Below are 17,912 nucleotides of genomic sequence, written 5' to 3' on the forward strand. Positions count from 1 at the left end.
CGTCCGGCCCTTACCGACGCATTTCATCATAACAGATGCCACTCCCCCTGATGTCTGGTATGAGGAAATGCAGCAGAGGGGCTAGCAGAGAAGACACCATCACGTAACCAGGATCCGGAAGGGGGCTATTGCCAACAAGGAGCAGAGGACTGGATGCTCTTACATTAATAATCTTCAGCCTGACAGGTTCATTTTAATATGAGTTTTACATAATAAATTGCTGCCAACACCATTAGTGTTTTTTCACTGTACTTTCAGTAAAGGTAAGGTGGGGGTGGGGGGTGAATTGTAGCTTTCGAACACCATTCTGTAAAAGCCTTGCTCCTTTAAAACTAGAGACCCGTGCTCAGAACCAAGTCACACACAACCTCAATTCTTTCACACTTACATTGAGAAAATACAGGAGTAGCAGCCACTAAGGTAGCTAGCTGCAAATGGTAAATGTCTGATGAAGAACTAGAGGCAGCAAGTAGGCTGGGTCAGTATACATACAACATTTCCATCCTTTACTGGAGTGTCCCTTTTAAAGCAAGCACAGTGATATCTAAAAGTATGGTTAAGCAGAGCATGAAAGCTAAAGAAGAAAAATAATGTCCCAAGTTATTAAACAATGGCGGTGTTTATCCCTATGGCAAAATATAGATGGGCTTCACCAAAATAAAGGAACCACAAAAGAGAGGCAGAAAAGGTACCGACATCAGATACACGGCAATATTTATTCAAAATCATATTAAAAAACTCCAGGGGCGGAGTGCTACTTAGAGTGCCTGGTTACATGCCCATTGAGGCCCTTGAATTTGTTAGAATACCCAAGAATCCTTTCACCCAGGGGGTGCTATATTTTGCTAGGACGGGACTAAGTGGATTATGGCAGGGGGTAGGGACACCTTGCTACCGCTTTTTGGGGAGCTGTTTGGGGGTGGTCTAGGACAGTTGGGCCAGGGTTGGGTAGCACTGGTTTACGTGACTTATATGTTTTTTGATATGATGTTGAATATTGGCATGTAGCCGATCTGGTGTCAGTACCTTTTCTGACTCTCTTTTTGTAGTTCAGCAGAGAATTTCCATTATCTCACCCGCAGCACCATTCAAACTTCAGGTCACAGCTGCTCAGTGAAATACCTTGTAGGTTCAGGTAGTGATTGCTTCTCTTTGATGGCTTTGATAACTTCACTAAAGTACTCGGGTTTCACGATGGACTTGCAGCAAATTAGTGCACATATTGTCTGGAAAAGAATATAGAAATATTGATACAGTGGTCAATGTTATTTAAATTTGTTAGAACATCATTAAAAACATGTAGAAGACCTTGCTGTGAAAGGAAGCGGTTTACCTACATTTGATGTGTGTGAAATGCACGTCAAACATAGGTCAGTAGCTTCCTACGCACAACATGGTACAATGCAGACGACAGCTCAGGAGGCTGTGTTTAACATGCTTTGCACTGCGTTTCTCTGGATGCGGGTGGTCCTATTGGAGATTTGCACTGAAGGTAAAGCAGGACAAACCCAGTCTTTTGCATTCCAAATCTTGCATTTCAGCTACACGGTGTGAATGTAAAAGCCAGCATTATGTACAAAAGCCATAAAATATATCAAGCTGCAATTTTAACATATTCCCTACACACAGTAAATGGTATAGAGCAGGGTAGTCGCCTTGTGTTTTTCTTGTAGGCCTCCATATATACAGAAAAGTGTGATGAGATTCCCAATGCACACATAATGCCAATGTGGAACACAAAAAGTGATGGCTTCCCTCCTCCCCATGAAGACTTCTATCTGTAAAGTCACCAGATAGCAGGCACACTTGGCTCTGCCTACTTAAGTGACCAAAACAGTAGGTACACGCTACAAATCAGATATTTTGTGAGTCACATTGATATACACGACAAGGTTTTCTATAATTTCACAAGCAGCAAATGATGCTAAAGCTGGCCATAATCGGTTAATTTTTATCCCTGCGACAGAATTTGATCAAATGATTGACTTCTATTGAGGCGGGGCAGCCACACACTAATCAAAATTCATCCAGTCTGAATTTCGTTCAGTGTATGGTCAGCTTAAAGCGGAGTTCCGGACACAATTTCACTTTTTAAATATAAATACCCCTGTAATACACAAGCTTAATGTATTCTAGTAAAGTTAGTCTGTAAACTAAGGTCCGTTTTGTTAGGTTGTTACAGCATTTAGACACTTTATAAAATAGAAATTGACTGGGGCCATCTTTAATGTGTGCATCATGAAGCCAGACTGTATGACTTCCTGGATTTCAGCCTTGCAGACCTCGCACATGCCCAGTGCTGCACAAGCAGTGTCAGATCAGGTTTCAGCACCTGTGCTGTCCAAGTCACATGATTCTTTGAGACTGGGGAGTGCACAGACTCCTGGAAAGTTACACCCACTACATTCCCAGGAATCTATGCGGTGCATTAAGCACCTAGGTGCAGGAAGTGGGAAGATTAACTATTCTGCCTAGCAACAACACTTTGAAGGCATCTAAAAAAAAAAAAAAAAAAAAAATTCGTAAAGGACTAATGACATTTTTTTAAAACTACTGATGTAATGTTATATTTATGGGTGGAGCTCCACTTTAAAAGAGAAGTTTGGGATTAAAAAAAAAAAAAAAAACCCCCAAGCAATTATACTCACCTAGGTGGCTGCAGCATCAATCCGCTGCATCTGTCCCCCGCCGGCTCTGCAGTGAGAATGGAGTGATTATAATACGGCTGATTACGCAGTTCTGCTCTCAGTCATGGCTCTGCTCGGAGCAGTCAGTCAGTGGCTCTCTACTCTCCCCTCCAGCGCTCACTGGAGCACTGGGCTGTGGAGGGGCTTGCTCAGGCCGAGCCTGGACCAGCTGAGTGACGTCAGCCAACAGCGGGCTTTAGTATGTTACAGGAGTGCAGTTCATTCTGTGACCCACTTAAGCTCACTTCAGGTCATACCTTTAAGTCTATAAGGTCAACATTTCCAGGGAATGGATAGGTTGTTTTCATGCAACTATGGATTTTACCCAGTGCTAACCAAAATAAGGGTAGTACTAAAGTATAGCACAAACTAGTCTTGTGAACACTGGTTTCTGTTAGCCATGAGGGTACATTCTATGACGGGTTATTAACATTACAGTCTGGTGGTACACTGGTGAGACACTGAAAAGGCTGTAATTGCTGTACACAAACTGATCAAAGCTTAGGAAACCGTTTCAGCTTTCAAAATTAATCAGCAATACTGTCAAGGAGGTTAATTTATGAGTAATTTCAGTCTAAATAAATCTCCCAGCTGACTCCAGCAAAATGATGGCCATCTGAACACAGACACCGACTTCCTGCTGCATAAATGTGAATGAGATGGGTAAGCTCCTGTTCTGCACCTGTAGAGAACTTCTCAGATGTGTTTTGCCCCTTTTGGGGGGGGGGGGTAATTGTAGAGGCCAAATCTCCCAGTTGTTTGCATGTGGCAACTGAGAAACACTGGCATTATGCATTATTATCATGCGGTCAGTTCTCATCACTCCTGTCAATTTCTGTTTTCTTGTCAACAACACTAGATCGCCACTAGCGAATGCCATTACCTACTAGCATTGTTGGCCCCACCATCTCTTTCCCTCTGCTATGCCTTTACACAAATGAGGACACACAAGCATCCTTCCTTCCTATGCAGCTTCTTCTATGCTCACGTTCTGCTTACATGAAAATCCACATCCCAGCAGGCATAAGCTACTCAGTAGAGCCGCTTGGTGATATGCCCACCTGGCTAAAGAGTATGACGATTCGCACGGAAACTGCAGTCACGTGACTGTGTGGAACAGACCAAAAAAGATAATAAGCAATCTTTAATATTTCAATCAGTACATGAAATCGATTAACTGACCTGTTTAACGTAAGGCTTTACATCTACAGTAAAACCTTGGACTGGGAGCTTAATTCATTCCAGAAACATGGTTGTAATCCAAAGCACATTTCCCCATAAGAAATACCCTATATACACTCGAGTATGAGCCGAGATTTTCTGCACATTTTTTTGGTGCTGAAAATGCCCCCCTTTGCTTACACTCGAGTTAACTTTTTGCGTCTGATCTCCCGGACTTTGGGGACTCGGTACCGGCTGGCCGTAGGGCCCCAAACTTGGCACACGTAGCCCCACTCTTCCTCTACAAGTGTGCAAAGTTTGTTGTCTGGGAAACCTACGGCCCGGGGAGCACCAATTTTTCAAAGCCAGGCACCCCTTCCATAGACTTCCATGTTAAATGTCAGTCGAGGCATGGACACAGCGAGGCATGGACACAGCGAGGCATGCAGATGGACACCCTAGGCTTATACTCGAGTCAATACGTTTTACCAGTTTTTTGTGGTAAAATTAGGTGCCTCAGCTTATATTCGGGTCGGCTTATACTCGAGTATTTACGGTAATGGAAACGCAAATGATTTGATCCACAACCATTTATTCATAGGTCCTTCAGTTTATAGTCCATATAAAAAGATTATAGCAATGTGATAGGTTGTGTAACAACCATAAAATGCCCATCCACAAACGGAAGCCTCCACAAAAGGAATTGGAAGCAAAATCCAGCAAGAGCTACAGAGTATAAAAGAGAAGAGAGGCGCCTCCAAGTGTAGCAATATGTTACTAAATGTTGTACCTTCATTAAATGTAACAATATAGCTACACTTGGAGGCACCTCTCTTCTCTTTTATACTCAGTGACATAACGCTACTTGTATATCAAGTCAAAATGTATAAAAAAAAAAAAAGCTGGTCTCAAACCAAGGTTTTACTATACTTTAAAGTCCTTAAAGCGGGACTTCTCCCATAAATGTTTTTTTACCCTTAGATGGATGCTCATTTAGTCTAGGGGAATGGGCTAGTTGTTTTAAAATCCGAGCAGTACTTACCGTTGTAGAGGGCGATCTTCTCCGCCACTTCCGGGTATGGGTCTTCGGGACTGGGCAGTCTTCCGACAGGCTTCCGACGGTCGCATCCATCGCGTCACGAGTAGCCGAAAGAAGCCGAACATCGGTGCGGCGCTATACTGCTCCTGCGCACCGACGTTCGGCTACTTTCGGAAAATCGTGACGCGATGGATGCGACCGTCAGAAGCCTGTCGGAAGACTGTCAATCAAGAAGGAACGCCCAGTCCCGAAGACCCATACCCGGAAGTGGCGGAGAAGATCGCTCTCTAAAAAGGTAAGTACAGCTTCGATTTTAAAACAACTAGCCGATTCCCCTAGACTAAATGAGCATCCATCTAAGGGTAAAAATAGCAATTTAGCGGTGAACCTCCGCTTTAAATGGCTGCCTTCATTTTTTTGGGGATAACAGGTGCACCTAAAATTTGAAAAACATCCTCGGATACTGAAAGCATGGAATAATCAACCATGCAAAATAAAAGCAAATGGGAGGGAGTGTGGTGTCATTATACATATTAGCATTTTATAAACAAATATAAAAATAATTTCAAGCCTCAGAGAATCCAGACATGACAGCGGATATTTGTGTTCTGGCTGCCCTGAAAATGTGAATCAGGTCAGAGATTGAATTTCAAATTGGAACCTACTCATTACATGGTGAGAAATATCCTAGGCTCAGCTGGGAAGGGAAATGTCAACAGAGGAAACACATTACAGTAGCCGACATCCGGTCAGGAAAAAGCACGGTGTGTCTGTGTCACTGTATGAACAAATGTCACAATTGGATAAAAATTTAACCCTTTCACTGCCAGACCAAATCCACCCATTTCATTTTGGAGGATTTTAATTGCTAAGCACTTGTCCTTTATTGTAGGCCTTTTGGTTCTTTACCCTAGAACATTCCTTCAGCGTTAATTAAGGAGAGACATAAAAGCTGCATTGTTAACTTTTTATTAAATTACTGCCTGCAGGCATTGCTTGGTAACGATGATGAGCTTTCAGTGGAATGCAGAATTCACATGCTGCACACGCTCTATATATAGATCCATGCTATGCTGGAAACCCAACAGGAGGAAATAATATGTATTATTCAGAACATGTCCAGGCACATTAAAAGATACCCTGTCATTACAAAATAAAAGGGGCTCCCCCATTTTTTTTTTTTTTGACCTGCAAGTTCTTAGGCAGTCGTCCTCTTCTTTCAACTTTAGTAACCAATATGTCACTACAAAAAAATATGTTTGCAGCCAGTGAATTTTAAACGCCTGTTTCTCATGTATGCCAGTCTTTAGTCTGTACAAAGAGGAGGAAGATGACAGCACGGGAAAAAAAAAAAAAGTTGTCAATATTATAGGGCTGCGGAAATTATCTATCAATTCCTTGATTAATCGATACTCACCTCTCCGCCGGCTTCCGGGTGATGTCACGGACACCGGCGGGGCTTGCAGTGTCCATCTGAAGGGCTCTTTTGCTGTGCCTTCATATCTGCATGCCGGCGGGACCTTAATATCTGCCACACGCAAGGGCTGTTACACTTCCCTCTATCAACCTGGGATTCTACAGCCATCCACTGGGAGGTGTGATAGTTCCCTTCATGGGACATCTACATGCCGACGGACTGATGTTAACCTCTCCTCATCTGGATTCAGCAGTGGTATCGTTGTACACATTTTTTTACCAGTATCATACTTGGCTACATGTTTTTAGGACTAATTTTGGTACCGTTTGGTATTACTCGCACCATTTTTACAGTTTATGTAGCTACATCGATTTTATCTCCAGTGCAATATTTATTTGGTTACCTACTTGAAGACTATAAAAGTTTTAATGCTTTTCCCATCAAGCGCTGCCTTTGTGTGTTTTTTGTATCCTGCTATACATTTTCCAGCGATTGGAAGCTGCACTGGGAATCAGCTTGCAAGGAGATCAGCTAGCAGTTAGATCTGTATGTGCGTTATAATGAATCGAAATTAGTCTAATTAGATTAATCGATTAAAATGTGTGTTTGATCAATCGATTTTCTTTTTTAATCAGTATCAGCCCTACAATATTAGTAACCATATTACATTTGTCTATAAACTCTGTGTGACAAAAACATTTAAAAAAAAAAAAAAATTGTAAAATATCTCAGGCCAGCCTCTCCTTTAAAGAGGTTGTAAACCCTATGAGGGGAAAAAACCTGCACAACCTGCAGGACAAAAGGTATAATGAGGTAACGGCACACTTAATAAAGCAACAGCACATACGTGCCATTGCTTCAATTTGTTTCAGTGCGCATGTGCCGATGACAACTGACAAATGCAGGGGATATCTCCTAAACCATTCAGGTTTAGGAGATATCCTGGGTAGCGACAGGTAAGCCTTATTATAGGCTTACCTGTAGCAAAAAAAGTGCTTGTAAAGGGTTTACAACCACTTTAATGCTGCCATAAACAGATTAGTATTGGGCTACAGGATCATTCCCAAACAGAAAGGCAGTTTTTTACTGTAGTAAATGGGATGACCACTTACAATCAGAGGGGGACATATTAACCACTTAAGACCCAGACCCTTATGCAGGTTAAGGAACTTGCCCCATTTTGTGGTTCGGCACTGCGTCGTTTTAATTGACAATTGCGTGGTCGTGCGACGTGGCTCCCAAACAAAATTGGCATCCTTTTTTTCCCCACAAATGGAGCTTTCTTTTTGGTGGTAATTGATCACCTCTGCGGTTTTTATTTTTTTGCGCTATAAACAAAAATAGAGCGACAATTTTGAAAAAAAAAAAAAAAAAAATCTATATTTTTTACTTTTTGCTATAATAAATATCCCCAAAAAAAGATATAAAAACAAACATTTTCCTCACGTTTCTATATATATATATATATATATATATATATATATATATATATATACACATACACACACACACATATACATACATACAAATAAAAAATAACACACCTGTTAAAATGTTGGATTTTTGTAATGAAAAAAATTATACAAAAGAAAAATAATTTCAGAACTTTTTCCACCTTTAATGTGAGATATACCGGTAAACTGTACAACCAAGTTGAACAACAAAAATAAATCTTTTAGGTGGAGGGAAATAAAAAAAAAAAAAAAAAAAATAAAAAATAATGTAGTTGCATAAGCGTGCACACCCTTAAACTAATACTTTTGTTGAAGCACCTTTTGATTTTATTTTACAGCACTCAGTCTTTTTGTCTATCAGTATGGCACATCTTGACTTGGCCAATATTTGCCCACTCTTCTTTGCAAAGACACTCCAAATCTGTCAGATTGTCAGGGCATCTCCTTTGCACAGCCCTCTTCAGATCACCCCACAGATTATCAAGTCGAATTCAGGTCTGGTCTCTGGCTGGGCCATTCCAAAACTTTAATCATCTTCTGGGGAAGCCATTCCTTTGTTGATTTGGATGTATGCTTTGGGTCATTGTCATGGTGAAAGATGAAGTTCCCCTTCATGTTCAGCTTTGAATGAATGAAAACTTATATAGCGCAGCACATGCGAACTTAATCGCCTCTGGGCGCTTGTTGTTCCTGTCTCCTTTGGTATCAAAAGAGATGAGTCTTGATCTTTCTCCTGAATGCCAAGTGATTCTCCTCCAACCGAATGCTGGTTGGTAAAGCGTTCCATAGTCTAGGCCCTTGGAAGCCTAAAGATTTGTGCCAAGATTGACTGAGATTTGGAACTGTTCATAATTCCCTCTACCTTGACCAAGGCCCCTGTTCCAGCTGAAGAAAAACATCCCCAAAGCATGATGCTGCCACCACCATGCTTCACAACGTGGATGGTGTTCTTTTGGTAATGTGCAGTGTTTTTGCACCAAACATATCTTTTGGAATTATGGCCAAAAAAAAAAAAAAAATCAACCTTGATTTCATCAGACCATAACATAACAAATTTTCCCACATGCATTTTTGCAAAATGTAGCCAGGCTTGGATGTTTTTCTTTGTAAGAAAAGGCTTTCGTCTTGCCACTCTACCCCCATAGCCCAGACATGAAGAATACAGGAGATTGTTGTCACATGTACCACACAGCCAGATATTCCTGAAGCTCCTTTAATGTTGCTGTAGGCCTCTTGGCAGCCTCCCATACCAGTTTTCTTCTCATCAATTTTGGAGGGACGTCCAGTTCTTGGTAATGTCACGGTTGTGCCATATGTTCTCCACTTGATGATGACTGTGTTCACTGTTTTCTATGGTACATCCAATATCTAATGCCACCCCTACTCCTGACTGATACCCTTTAACAATGAGATCCCTCTGATGCTTTGGAAGCTCTCTGTGGACCATGGCTTTTGCTGTAGGATGTGACTAAAAAAATGTCAGGAAAGACCTACTAGAACAGCTGAACTTTATTTGGGGTAATCAGAGGCACTTTAAATGATGGCAGGAGTATACCGACTCCTATTTAACGTGATTGCTTAATCTTGAACACAGCTACACCCCCAGTTATAAGAGGGTGTGCACACTTATGCAACCACATTTATTTGTACAATTTAGAGGTCACATTAAAGGTGTAAAAAGTTCCAAAATGTTTGTGTCATTTTTTTACATCACAAAAAAAACTCACATTTTAACTTTTTATATCCACTGTATGCATTTATGCAGCTACTGGTGGAGGAGTGAAGGGGAATACTTTAGACATCACTTGAGTAACAGCTCCGAGTCTGCTGGGCTGCCAACATCATATCCAAGATGGCAGCACCCAGCAGCAGTCTCAGGGCTTTTGGATGTCTAACCAAAAGAAGTCCTTTAAAGGGAAACATCATGTCTAAAATACATTAAATGTTAACATATAACACATATAATCTTATGGGATTTTTATTTTATTTTTTAATCAATGGTTTTATTACAGGGTCTCTAAAAAGAGCAGTTCAGTCAGAATAGCAGAATAGCAGATGTCTGACAACGGCACTTTGCACATTGTTTTAATTCAGTTAAAATGGACTCACATAAGGAACAAAAACTACCATAAAAGATGAAAGGCACTGATGCTACCGTGAAGGATGGTTGCAGCTTTTAATGTTAACCTCATTTTGTGGTTAGTTTTAGGGCTCTTGTTTAAAAAAAACTCACATATACCAAGATGTTTCAGTCCAGTGCTTTGAAAGCAAAAGCCACTCTGACCTATCCTAGGAGGACACGCATTCTTGACTCTGACTTTTTCCAAGCTTGACAAAATTTCCCCCCCCCCCCGCGTTGGAATTTGTCTTAAGTGGGGTAAGTGGGAGTGTGCCACCAGTAACTAATTACACGTCTAATGCCGCGTACACACGACCATTTTTCGGGATGTAAAAAATTATGTTTTTTTTATGTCATTAAAAACGATTGTGTGTGGGCTCCAGAGCATTTTTCACGACGTAAAAAATGGGCATGCTTTAATTTTTCACGTCGTTTTTAACGTTGTAAAAAACGGTCGTGTGTGGGCTTTAACAACGTGAAAAAAAACGCGCATGCTCAGAAGAAAGTTATGAGAGGGGAGCGCTCGTTCTGGTAAAACTAGCGTTCGTAATGGAGATAGCACATTCGTCACGCTGTAACAGACTGAAAAGCGCGAATCGTCTTTTACCAACATGAAATCAGCAAAAGCAGCCCCAAGGGTGGCACCATCCGAATGGAACTTCACCTTTATAGTGCCGTCGTACGTCACCGCGCTTTGCTAGAGCTTTTTTTTTTCACGATCGTGTGTAGGCAAGGCCGGTTGAACAATAATCGGGTAGGAAAAAAAAGAAAATGCCGTTTTTTTCTAGACCATTAAAAATGGCATTTTTACATCCCGAAAAACAGTCATGTGTACGCGGCATACAAGTTAAGTGTATGGGTGAGAGAAAGGATAGTGGCTGCAAGCGCCGACATCCTGAAAATGTTTGTTACCTGGCTGCCATTATATACAAAATAGCAAAGCTGGTCCGGCCCCCTCGGGTGCAGAATGAGAAGCTGCGCATGGCAGTGAAAAGGATAAAGCTGTCAACATAAATTTCTTTCATGCCTGCAACACATACCTTGATAGTTACTTTAATTGAGGCCATCACCAGATGTGTACAGTTCTCTGTCCAGTTGTTCACAACATGGCCACCAAGTATCTGCAGTGCTTGGTTTAAAGAACTCTTCTCTGTGCTGCTTAAACAGGATGAACAAGCCACTAAAGGTTCATATACCACTCTGGTTGAGGGGGGGAGAAAAGAAAAAAAAAAAAAAAATAATTACATGGTAATGACATAAATTGTGAAGACTACCCATGGACAGATTAGACAGATGTAGATTAACTACATAAAAAAAAATCTTTAATTGATAAACAGCGACACTCTACAAAGCCACCAATATCGGAGGTCCTCCTGTAAGTGAAAAGTATTGGATGCATTACTGCCATACTGCTACAGGTATTACTGTGCCCACTGAATGTCTGCAGGTATAGCCTCCCCTCTGTACCCCCTCTCTCAAATTTGCTCCATCATGACCATTATTGCTCTGACAGAAGAAAAGGCTTCCAGGTATAGGGAAGCATTTGATCTTCTCCACGTGACACTTTGACCGAAGCAGCCAACTGTCAGGCCTGAACACTGTTGCGTAGGGAGAGGCAGCGATGTCATCCTCCTGAGTAGACTCATACAGCAGAAGGCAGCGAGCGTGGGTAGCTCGATAAACACTTTTCTATGGGGCAGAAATTGTCATGTTGCTAAATGACAGTTTCTCTTCAAACAAATCTCTTGCATTTACAGCGGTTCTAAAGTTTTAATTTTTTTTTACCTCAATGCATTCCCTGCATTAAAGTGGTTCTAAATCCTTAAGGTAAAAAAACCTTCTATCCTGCAGCTCACTCCCAGACCCCCCTCCCCCCTTACCAAAGTCCAACCGATCCAGCGATGTGCATGAGCGCAGTGACTCCCGCCACCATCTTCCTCCTAATTGAATAGACTGATAGCAGCGGGAGCGATTGGCTCCTGTTGCTGTCAATCAAATCTGGTGACACGGGAGCGGGCCTGAGTCAATGGATGCAGCAGTAGGACTCGGGAGCGATCACGCACTAGTGCCCCCCAGGAAAAGCGGCTTTCCCTGGGGGCACCCGATGGGGAGGGGCCTGGAGCACCAGCGGGGAACACCAGAAGAGGAGGATCGGACTGTTCTGTGCAAAACCAAATTGGACAGTGCAAGTAAGTATAGGTATGTTTTTTTTTTTAAATAAAAGATAACAAAAAGTTTATAAACATGATGCAAAAAATTTACCACCAATTGTTGGGAACCAACCTCCCTAAACACTTACCTAACTCCTCCATCGATGCGTTGTTGCAGCAGCGCTCTCACAGGACACACAGAGCAGTGGTAGCCACAGGCTTCTGCTGCTGTCACTCAAATCCTGTGAGGAGGGAGTGGGAGGCGTGACTTTGCTGCATTGTACGTATATCGATTCACAGTCTGGCTTGGGAGCATGCCCACATGGGTGCCCCTTCAGCACACAGCTCATTATGGGGGCACTCAGAGTAGAGGAGCTGTGGACAGCGCTGGCAGGGGAGAATAGGAGGTAAGAGACCACTTTTTTCAATGCTACTACACAGAGTAGGCAAAGATAACATCTACAGTAAAACCTTGGATTGCGAGCATAATTCATTCCAGAAACACAAGCTTGTGATCCAAAGCACTTGTATACTGAAGCAAATTTCCCCATAAAAAATAATGGAAACTCAAATGATTCGTTCCACAACCATTTTTTCATAAGTCCTTCAGTTTATAGGCCATATAAAAAGATTATAGTCAACCATAAAATGTCCATCCACAAATGGAAGCCTCCACAAGGTGATTAGAAGCAAAATTCATCAGGAGCTACAGAGTAGGGTTGTCCCGATACCGATACTAGTATCGGTATTGGGACCGATTCCGAGTATTTGCGGGAGTACTCGTACTCCCGCAAATACCCCCGATACCCAAATAGAGTACTCCCCCCCCCCCGCTCCGCCACGCTGCATTCCCGCCGCCGTTCGCCGCATCCCCGCTACCGCCGACTGTGTAATACGCGCCGGGAACATTACGGCTTTGAATAGCTGTAATGATTGGCGCCACGCATAGACACTAGAGGTCGACCGATATATCGGCCGGCCGATATATCGGGCCGATATTCAGTCATTTTGGAGAAATCGGCATCGGCCGATTATTATCCAAATGTGGCCGATATTTAGCAGATCTGCATCAGCAGAGTGTGGAGAAGGAAGGAGGAACATGGGGTTCCCCCTCCCTTCTCCACACTGTCTGCAGAGCAGTGCCGTGTGTGTGAAGGAGAATGGAGCTGTCGGACTGATGTCGGGGTGGGCGGGACCCGGGGTGGGCGGGACTCAGCTGTCCAACACCAGCCAATGGGATGAGATCATTGGCTGGATAGCTGCTGGGTCCCGCCCACCCCGGGTCCCGCCCACCTCCAACATCACGATGAATCTGAGCTCCTCTCTCTCTCTGCTCTCACAGTTTCACAGCACATAATGTAGCTGAATGTGTGAAACTCTCTCTTCATACAGTTTCACAACTGCTGCAGAGAGAAAGAGGAGCTCAGATTCGTTGCGATGTTGAAGGTGGGCGGGACTCAGCAGCTATCCAGCCAATGATCTCATCCCATTGGCTGGTGGACAGCTGAGCCCCACCCAACCCGGGTCCCGCCCACCTTCAACATCGCAATGAATCTGAGCTCCTCTTTCTGCTCTCTGCAGCACCATGTGAAACTGTATAGAGAGTTTCACACATTATCCGCTACATTATGTGCTGTGAAACCTGCCAGTGCCATCTGCTAATGCCAACCAGCCAGTGCCACCTGCCAATGCCATCCAGTGCCACCTGCCAATGCCATGCCAACTAGTGCCATCTGTTAATGCCATCCAGTGCCATCTGTCAATGCCATCCAGTGCCACCTGCCAGTGGCAACGCCATCCAGTGCCACCTGCCAGTGGCAACACCATCCAGTGCCACCTGCTAATGCCATCTAGTGCCACCTGCCAATGCCATCCAGTGCCACCTGCTAGTGCCAACTAGTGCCACCTGCCAAGGCCATCCAGTGCCACCTGCCAATTAGTGCCACCTGCCAGTAGCATCCAGTGCCACCTGCCAATGCCATCCAGTGCCACCTGCCAATGCCATGCCAACTAGTGCCACCTGCCAATGCCATCCAGTGCCACCTGTCAATGCCATCCAGTGCCACCTGTCAATGCCATCCAGTGCCACCTGCCAGTGGCAACGCCATCCAGTGCCACCTGCCAGTGGCAACGCCATCCAGTGCCACCTGCTAATGCCATCTAGTGCCATCCAGTGCCACCTGCCAATGCCATCCAGTGCCACCTGCCAATGCCACCCAGTGCCACCTGCCAAGGCCATCCAGTGCCACCTGCCAATTAGTGCCACCTGCCAGTGCCAACCAGTGCCATCTGCCAGTGCTAACTATTGCCAATTAGTGCCATCTGCCAGTAGCATCCAGTGCCACATGCCAATTAGTGCCACCTGCCAGTGCCAATTAGTGCCACGTGCCAACCAGTGCCACCTGCCAGTGCCATTCAGTGCCACCTGCCAATCGGTGCCATCTGCTTTTGCCAATTGGGTCCATCCAGTGCAATCTGCCAGTGCCAATTAGCGTGCCAACTAGTGCCACCTGCCAAGGCCATCCAGTGGCACCTGCCAATTAGTGCCACCTGCCAAAAAAAAAAAATCGGCCTAAAATATCGGCCGCAAAAATCGGCATCATATATCGGCCATCGGCCGCCCCAAATTCTAAATATCGACATCGGTATCGGCCAGAGAAAAACCCATATCGGTCGACCTCTAATAGACACTCCCCCTTGCTCGGGTGAACTGTCCAATCCCGAGCAAGGGGGAGTGTCTATACGCGGTGGTGTAATGTTCCCCGCACGCTGTTTAAGCAGGAGAAGAGAGGGGGCGGGCGGAGAGTGTCAATGGCGAAGGGGAAGAGGTGTGGCAACCCTGAACCTGAAAGGGTGAGGAGGAGGCGAAGGAGGGTCTGCTTCGAGAAAGGGGTCTGTGGAGAACGTAGGAAGAAGCCGGCACCGGCGGAGAGTCCAGGCCGCAGCTCTTCACAACGCCCGGTAATTGAACGTGCTCTGTGTACTACTGCTTGTCGCCGCATGAGCCAGGGGGGGGGGCGTTGTTCTCGCTTGTGGGGGACCGGCACGGAGAGCGTGTGGGGAGCGCAGCACTGACATTCCGTGTATGCTGTGCTGGGACTTGTCGTTCCACGTCAGCTGGATACACGCTTCCCGTCATACAGGTTCCTGCTCTGCTCCTGAAAGTTACCTGATTGGACGATTATCCACACACTCTTATCTGATAGGATGATAGCACCTCACACTCTTATCTGATTGGACAATTGCCCACACACTCCTATTGTATTGGATGATGATTCTCTAATTGAACGATTGACCACATACAGGCTGCGGCATCTGCATCTTAGGTATGGGGGGACATGGCTGGTTATATGGGGGGACATGGCTGGTTATATGGGGGGACATGGCTGGTTATATGGGGGGACATGGCTGGTTATATGGGGGGACATGGCTGGTTATATGGGGGGACATGGCTGGTTATATGGGGGGACATGGCTGGTTATATGGGGGGACATGGCTGGTTATATGGGGGGACATGGCTGCATTTGTGGGGGGACATGGCTGCATTTGTGGGGGGACATGGCTGCATTTGTGGGGGGACATGGCTGCATTTGGGGACACATTTAAAAAAAAGTATCGGTATTCGGTATCGGTGAGTACTTGAAAAAAAGTATCGGTACTTGTACTCTGTCCTAAAAAAGTGGTATCGGGACAACCCTACTACAGAGTATAAAAGAGAGGAGCCTCTAAGTGTAGCAATATGTTGTACATTCATTAAATGTAACCATATTGCTACACTTACTCTCTTCTGTTTTATACCCAGTTGTGATACTCTTATATCAAGACATCGCTTGTATATCAAGTCAAAAGTTATTAAAACATTTTGTATGTCTTGCAAAACGCTCTCAAACCAAGATAGATATATATATACACACACACACACACACACACACACACTTTTTTTATTATTAAAAGAATTTACAACCATTTTAAGTCATCAATCTCAACAATGCTTGTAAGAAGACCATCTACAGGGATTTTGCCACATTATGATACAGAACATCATAAATCTATCTATAAACTGCGTTAAAAGAAACCATTGACCTTGCTGAACATGCTACTTTCCTGGCTTCAGTATTCCCATTTCTCTTGGCATGCTTATTCTAAATCAGAAGCTTAAAGCAGAGGTGCTGCATCCGCCATCTTCGGTAAGTGAATCAGGAAGTGAAGCCTTGTGGCTTCACTTCCTGGTTCCCTACTGCGCATGCGCGACTTGCGCTGTGCAATACGAATGGTCCCTGCTGTCTTCTGGGACCTGTGTGTCTATTAGGGACCTATGTGTCTAATGCGGCTATCTATGCCCGGAAGTCGGAGCAAATACCTGTATTACTACCATGTATAGTTATCTGCTCCCCCCTCCCCCCTGAAAGGTGCCAAATGTGACACTGGAGGGGGGAGGGTTACGAAAAGCGGAAGTTCAATTTTTGGGTGGAACTCCGCTTTAAATATTGATGTCATAGACAGCCAGATAACTCGTATTTTCAAAAGGATGTAAGCAACTGTATCCTACATATTAATTTCAGAAAGGGTTTACTTTATTTATTTTTAGGCCCCATTATTTTTTTTGTCAAGCAACAAAGTTAATAATGACTTACCTGAATTTGCTATTGTACACCCCAAATGTAATCTTATCGCCGGACTTTAAATTCCTAGATGTAGCACTTGCCATCTTTTCACCATTAACAAAGGTACCATACTTTGAGGAATCTTTAACATACAGGACAGGTATGATGTCTGGACGGCCCTGTATACAGAAAAAATAAATAAAAAATACTTCAGCCAAAAATAACAGATTAAAAACGAATAGCTCAATAAAACAATAAAAACAGGTTTTCATGCAATATTCAACTTCAATACAAAGATTTCCCCACAGTATTTTTTTCTGTTAGTAGAAATCCTCAATCTGACGTCCAGCATTGACAACTCACTTCTTCTGAGCCCAGGTCATTCTGACATGACAGTGAAAGGAGAAGAGTTAGGAGCTCATCAATCACGCTGCTCTTTCCTTCTATCAGCATGCTTCATGTCAGCACAAACCTGATTGGCTACTTATACAGCTTCTCGCAGGGGCTGTAAGAGCTTATATCAGGTCAGATTCTGTGTCGTACGATATTTGCATTAAAAAAAGATCCACGAGGCCCGGTTTACACTGATGCAAATTCATACCGAATGTGATGCGTCAAAACCATTCTAAATTCGCATGTCATCCATAAAGTCATTGTTTTCAATGACGGTCGTTCACATACGTGCATTGCGATTCCTCTACAAATGCGATATAAAAAAGGGTCTTGTGAGAGTTTACTGCATTATTTATTTATTTATTAAAATTCTTATAAGTACAAAAAAGTACAAAACGCAGTCAGTTACCCGTAGGCCTCGATGCGCCGAGAACAACAATACAGCAACAACCAAAAAACACACACAAATTAAGTCTCCATAGACAATGTAAAACATTTTGGAATCGCATTGACGGTTCACATATGTGCGAATTTCACCATGCAATTCTCCAAAAAAACAGGAAGTTAACATCTTTTTTTTTTTTTTAACACTATGATTCCATTGGCTAGAACAGCCCTCAATATTTACACTCGCCTGCTCGCATTTTGCGAGTAAATTTTGAGGGCTGGCGAGTGTGGGCTGCCTGGGAGCAGAGGGGGGCGAGCAAGGAGAGGAGAGGAGCCGCCGCCTGGTTGTTTAAAGCGCGGGGAACATAACAGCTTTCAATTCAATAGCTGTGTTCCCCCACCGCGAGCCGTCATATACAGCCCCTCCCCCATGTTTGGGCACTCTGATAGACAGATCACCCATCCCATGATTGGACGGGAGATCGGTCTATCAAAGATTCC

General features: G+C 43.8%; 1 protein-coding gene across 1 annotated transcript in view; it reads right to left on the bottom strand.

Moving 5' to 3' along the window:
- Positions 1–17,912, bottom strand: part of NBN (nibrin) — a 128,259-nt gene that overhangs the window by 87,733 nt on the left and 22,614 nt on the right. Inside the window, exons 3-5 of the mRNA XM_040354601.1 lie at positions 16,662–16,810; positions 10,918–11,077; positions 1,123–1,226 (exon numbers count right to left, since the gene is read on the bottom strand). Of these exons, the coding sequence (XP_040210535.1) occupies positions 1,123–1,226; positions 10,918–11,077; positions 16,662–16,810 (413 nt within the window). The remainder of the gene's footprint in view (positions 1–1,122; positions 1,227–10,917; positions 11,078–16,661; positions 16,811–17,912) is intronic.

Source organism: Rana temporaria, chromosome 5 (genome assembly GCF_905171775.1).
Source record: "Rana temporaria chromosome 5, aRanTem1.1, whole genome shotgun sequence".
Taxonomy (NCBI): domain Eukaryota; kingdom Metazoa; phylum Chordata; class Amphibia; order Anura; family Ranidae; genus Rana; species Rana temporaria.